The sequence below is a fragment of the Brassica oleracea genome, chromosome C6 (assembly GCF_000695525.1).
Source record: "Brassica oleracea var. oleracea cultivar TO1000 chromosome C6, BOL, whole genome shotgun sequence".
In the NCBI taxonomy this organism is placed as follows: Eukaryota; Viridiplantae; Streptophyta; class Magnoliopsida; order Brassicales; family Brassicaceae; genus Brassica; species Brassica oleracea.
In genome coordinates this window covers 14837560-14843550 of record NC_027753.1, presented here as the reverse complement: position 1 = coordinate 14843550, position 5991 = coordinate 14837560, and the positions used below count along the sequence as shown (strand labels likewise).

At 30.9% G+C, this 5991-nt stretch overlaps 1 protein-coding gene across 1 annotated transcript; it reads left to right on the top strand.

Annotated features, from left to right (window-relative positions):
* Positions 1 to 3267: 3267 nt before the first annotated feature.
* On the top strand, positions 3268 to 5991 carry LOC106299297 (calmodulin-like protein 8). The gene is made up of 4 exons (XM_013735408.1): positions 3268 to 3385; positions 3488 to 3645; positions 3992 to 4072; positions 5779 to 5991. Exons 1-4 carry the CDS (start codon positions 3307 to 3309, stop codon positions 5914 to 5916), a joined length of 456 nt encoding a protein of 151 aa, XP_013590862.1. The 5' UTR covers positions 3268 to 3306; the 3' UTR covers positions 5917 to 5991.

Here is a 5991-nt window from a genome sequence, read left to right as displayed (position 1 = left end):
GTGGGCTGCTGATAAATATCACACTGATGGGCCTCTGTTTTGCATTGAGAGACATGCTTTTCTCTCACACACCTGAATTTTCATGTAGATGCAGCTTGAGATGGAGTTTTACATAGTGGTGGGCTTGGCTGGACAATAAGGACTCTAAGAATGGTATCATCAGATACAACTCAGGAGATCGTCTAATTGCTTCAGCTTTAGCAGCAGAGACACTCGCTGTAAAAGCTGCTCTTCTTGATGCAATTTCTCTAGAGTTGAGTTTTAAAAGAAACTTTTACGCTTTAAGACATATTGTCGCTTACAAATTGCACATAGGGACATTTGTTTCTAGATGCACACTTTCTTCATGTACAGTGTCCGACATGCTCTTATATAAGGTTCAACTACATTCTCTAACTCTAACTCCTCTAACTAACCGGTCACTTTCAAAACTCTAACTAACTGAAAAAATAATTTTTTAAAAAAAATTCAAAAATCACTTTCCTATTTTTCGAAAAGTCCCTTATATTCTCTCTCCAATTCTCTTATCCTAATTTCGTGAACCCTCTTCTTTTCCTTCATCAATTATCGAAGAACACCATGAATCCAGAGGTATCATGTTTGACGGATCCAAGATTTTAGTATTCGTATTCGAATTCAAGCAGCCTGGATATCCTATTTTCGGAGCGGATCCAGAGAGAATCTCGGATCGATTCCGGATCCAGGATAATAAATCTCATGCCTAATATTCAACATCGAATAATGGTATATCGATTTAGCGCGTATTTGTTTCAGATTTTTGTCGTCCATTGATTTGCTTCGTTTTTTTTTTTTTATCGTGCTTATGAACTTATAATGCAAGCGATAAAGTCAATTCAATTCAACGTAGCTAACCAAACAATAATACATGCATTTTCCCTATTGTGGGAATACCAGATTCAATGTCTGTCTCTACTAAAATCTTTCTTAGCAATAGATGTTCTGATTACGATCTTTTAGCAGACATATTCTTATTAATAATGATCTATGACGTGTAAAACCTTTTTATCAAATTTATCAAAAGCAAACAAAAATATTATGTAGAAAAAAGAAACTAGTTGTGTGTTTTGCAAAACTTATAATTTCCTGAAAAATGAAAACTCTCTTGGCTCATGGATCTTTTTTTGGGTGCACTAAATTTTTAATTAATAGGTTCAAGCAATTACAAGAATAATAGCAACATCATACAAGCTACGATGTACGAACCAAGGCTAACTTCTAAACATATAAAAGAAGATAAAATAAAGATAGAAACACAAACTTATAAAAATTTGATAAAGAGTTATGTAAAATATCAAAAATGCCACTTGCGATCAAATCTATGAGAGACTCTCATCGCACTTGAACCTCTGGAAACGAACGATTAATCACAATAACATGTGACATCGCAACATCATCTAAAAACTCAACTCTCATTGGAACGAAGATCGTTGCATCTACCGGTCCCATGTAGATATTTACATACAATAACATACAGTTAAAATATTGGTAATTTTCCCCAGTTTTGGAAGTTTGTGTCTGCTTTATAAGTTTAGCAAACAGTTAAGATATTGGTAAATTTTCTCAGTTTTCAGGCTGGGATAATGGATCTTATCATAGTTTAATAGACGCTTTTCTATTTCTAATCCAATGTATTTATTATCATTTTAATCATCTTTTTTTGAACTAATGTAAAAATATTAAACAAAAACTTACAAGTTAATTTTTAATTGATATGAAGTGCAATTTTTTAATTGAGAGAGAGAGAGAAAGAGAGAGTGAGAGCATGACGACTCTTAGGCCTGGGCATAAAATCCGCAACCCAAAATCCGAACCGAACTCGAACCAAAAAACCCGACCCGTTATCCAATCCGAAATGTAAAAATATCCGAATGGATCTTGTAGGGTGGTACAGAAATATCCGAACCCGAAATGTCATTAACCGAACCCGAACGGGTAACCCGAAAAGTCTGAAATTAATAGTCAATATATATATTTTGAAATATATATAAGTATTTCAATTATCAAATTCAATATTTGTGGTAATATGATATATAATAATAAATATTAAAATTTTAATATATGCTTTAAGTACACAATTAGCTATAAATAAGTATTTTATAATTTTTTCATTAAAATAAAAAGTCTACTCTCTATAAGGCAATACATATTGTTTACTAATGATATTTGTTTTCATGCTTGATTTAATATTTTATTGTTATTTTATCAATTTTATGTGTGACAGATTAATTTTTTATTTAATTTAGATGTTTTTTTTATGTTTTGCTTCAAAGTTTTTGTTTTTTACTTCGGTTATATCTGAACCGAATCGATATAAACCGAATCTGTACGATATATGATTACTTTATGGGTTTTAGGACGCAATATAATTTTGAACCGAACCCGAAGTGTTATTATCCGAACCCGACCCATACTAATAAAATTTTAGTAGGGGACTTAGGAGCATAAACCTGAAAACCCGAAAACCCGAAAAACCCGACCCGAATGCCAACGGTACCCGAACACCCAGGCCTAACGACTCTCTTGATCTCTGCAGGGCTTCGTTATGAATTTGTGACGGAAGAAAATAGAGGTGGTAAAGATTTATTTATAAAAAAGAGGAAAAACCGTAGGTTTAACCCTAACAGACTATGTACTTAAAAGCTTTCGCTTTAAAATCCAAACAATTTTAGATTTGAAATTTTGAGATGTTACAAGTATCAAATTTTGAGATGTTACAAGTATCCCTAGCTTTCCCAAAGTAAAAACAAGATTTCTATGAACCATGTCTGCCTTATCTCATATCAGTGATTCATATTCATGGAAATATAAGTATTTGACCTTATACCATTAATATGAATGATATCCATGGTCTATTATAATTTGATTCCCTAGACCTGAAAGCGACATCTAGTTTCTTAAATGTTTGCAAGTAGTATCTGGTATCTTACTTATTTGTTCCTATTTTGTTAGCGCAGTTGTTGTTTTTATTGTTTCTTCGTGTTTTGATAATAAAAAAAGAATTAAAAAATTTAGTACAAGAGTTCTAAAAAAAAATGAATAAATAAAATTTCCTTTTTAACATTTTTTCTGTTCAAATAACTTAAAATGATTTGAAGTTTAATTTAAAAAATAGTTGAAAAAGTACATGAGTCCAGAGAAGAAAGTTTTTGGTGCAAAAAAGAAGAAAGAAAGTTCTTGTAACGACTCTACAAATAGACCACAAATCAGAGATTCATCAAAATCTCTCTCTCTCTCTCTCTCTCTCTCTCTCTCTCTCTCTCTCAAAAAAAAAATTCCCAAAAAACAATGGAAAAGATAGCACTGACAAAAGATGAGATCATTGGGTTCAAAGAGGCTTTTTGTCTCTTCGACAAAGACGGCGACGGTTCTGTCTTGCTTCCTCTAGATGATTATATAGATAAAATTTGGAAAATTGATATGTGGTGTGACATCTATATTGTTGTTTTGGAATATAATCAAATAATAGGTTGTATAACGGTGGAAGACCTTGCAATAGTCATTCGTTCCTTAGATCAGCATCCGACAGAACAAGAATTTCAAGATATCATCACTGAGATCGACTCTGATGGCAATGGCACCATTGAATTTGCTGAGTTTCTGAACCTCATGGCCAAGAAACTTCAGGTTCCTCTCTCTTTATCTCTCCATATATTAATTACGTTCATTTCTGATTCTTTGTGAAGAATGGAGCTATCTCTTTTTTTTTTTTGACAAAAAATGGAGCTATCTCATTCATTATACTTCTGCATATTAGTTTCTTATATTTTTAAACATTTGATCACATCAAGTATTTTCTCATCTTTCTATGCATTTACTTGTTCTCTACTCATCATAACAAGTAACAAATTTTGTACCAAAAAAACAAGTAACAACTCTGATTTGAGAAGATCTCTGTTTTTATATTCTAAAAAGAGACTATATATTTTATAACAATTTTATTTGTTAATTTGTTGTTGTGGTGATGGTATAGGAAAGTGACGCAGAAGAGGAGCTTAAAGAAGTTTTCAAAGTCTTTGACAAAGACCAAAATGGTTATATATCTGCCAGTGAGGTCCGTGACTCTTATTTTTCTCTTTATTTTAAAATTTTAAAACTTGAGTATTATTTTTTTTGAGAAAAATAATTTTAAAACTTGATGCCGTCTTTTTTATACATATGTGCTTGATTTATTTTAAGTAGAGTATACAAACAATAAACAATTAGTTCAATGCACTGGATTGCGTTTTTGTACAACGTTCTCCAATAATAGCATGTACGGTCTAACTGTATTTTTGTTATAAATGATTAGAGACATAATTATTTAGATCCTTATCTAAATTGAGTTTTTGTCGATTTTGATTGCGTTCATGAACCAATTTCATAAAATGTTGTAGCTGCTTAAGTGGTACATGCTCTATATTTTCATGTTGTCAAATCCGGCTAACCATCATAAGTTTATAGACCCATTTGTTCAATTAATTTTGCATTATAAACGCAGACAGATGAAAAATACAGCTAAATTAAACAGACTTGGACATATTTAATAACAATAACAAAAATCAGACAACAAGGCCAGACAATCTTTGAATTTAAAGAGATCCATATTTGTCTCTTTTTTTCAGAAAAAGAGATCCATATTTGTCTCATTTATGATCTTAACATTTTTTGATAAAATAACAATAGTAGCTATTTAGTTATTTGATATTATATTTTCGAAATTCTGTTTTACATCGTGAAGACTTACAGCTAGCTGGCATTGTGAATCTTTGCAGAAGAACGAGGGAAAAATAATTAATGGGAAATAGTTACATGTAGATAGTAGAATGCGTTTGAATCGATTGGTTTGTTGGAACAGGAAAGCACATGTTTCACCTAGTTTAATTAAAATTAAATATGTGTTTGTTTGACCAAAAAAAAGTGGTTGCTTACATCCCTAAAAGTTACATAATACGTATTTTTTTTTATATTTGCACATTTTGCATGCACTCCTAAAATATGTTATACACATAGATTAATAAGCCATTAATTGTTATATATTTTTAAACAAAACTATTAATTATTCACCTAACAATAAATTAACTCATAACGAAATAGACTGCAGAATTTAAATGGTTATATAACACAAAATAATAATATATTTCATGTTTAAAATTGAAAACATCATCTAATTTAAAACAAAATATTTTTCTAAAACGTCAATTATAAAAAAATGGAGGAAGTATATACAAATTTCTTAATAACAGGGTTTGCAATTTAAATAGCATTCTTTTAAGTAGAAGCTAATAGTTCATTTCACCTGAGCATGTCTAACAACTTTTTACAAAATTACAAAATAATAAGCTGGAGTTCATGCAGCAATTTTTTTCTAGTATTATATAGGCTGGACTGATCAAATTTCACGTTTATTCGAAGCTTATGGTCAAGCTTAGGCCAAAACAAGTTATGTTGTTTAAGAACTATATATATTTAACAAAGCATTATGTTCACGATGTTTTTAAAGATCATATTTGACCAACTGTTATTTGTAGCAGAAAGACTATTATAGTCTCTATAAGACGCTCAATTTCATTTATACGTCGTCCGTGGTCGATCAGTGGTGAAACACCCAATACAAAGCACACTTAGCCATGGATAAACAAAACTCAAATCCGAAGAGAGATAATTGTTTTTGGGGAAAGAACTTTCGGAAACGTTGGACGGGCCTTCAGATTGAGCTTATTTACAACTAAGAAAATGTCGTGATTTATTTTATTAATGTAACAAGCTTTGTTATTGCAGTTGAGTCATGTAATGATAAATCTAGGGGAAAAGCTAACCGATGAAGAAGCTGAACAAATGATTAAGGAGGCAGATCTGGATGGTGATGGTCAAGTCAATTATGATGAATTTGTCAAGATGATGATCAACATTGGATAAATTCCTTTTTTTACTATTATAAAGGCTATATATATCCTTTATTACTTTTGTTAGTTTTTACTCCTTTAAATTCTG

What these genes read in the sequence shown, in the direction of transcription:
- LOC106299297 (XM_013735408.1), top strand. Translation starts at nt 3,307, where the DNA reads ATGGAAAAGATAGCACTGACAAAAGATGAGATCATTGGGTTCAAAGAG. An exon ending in TCATGGCCAAGAAACTTCAG is followed by an intron (nt 3,646 to 3,991) that starts GTTCCTCTCTCT and finishes GTGATGGTATAG; the next exon opens with GAAAGTGACGCAGAAGAGGA. An exon ending in GTTATATATCTGCCAGTGAG is followed by an intron (nt 4,073 to 5,778) that starts GTCCGTGACTCT and finishes TTGTTATTGCAG; the next exon opens with TTGAGTCATGTAATGATAAA.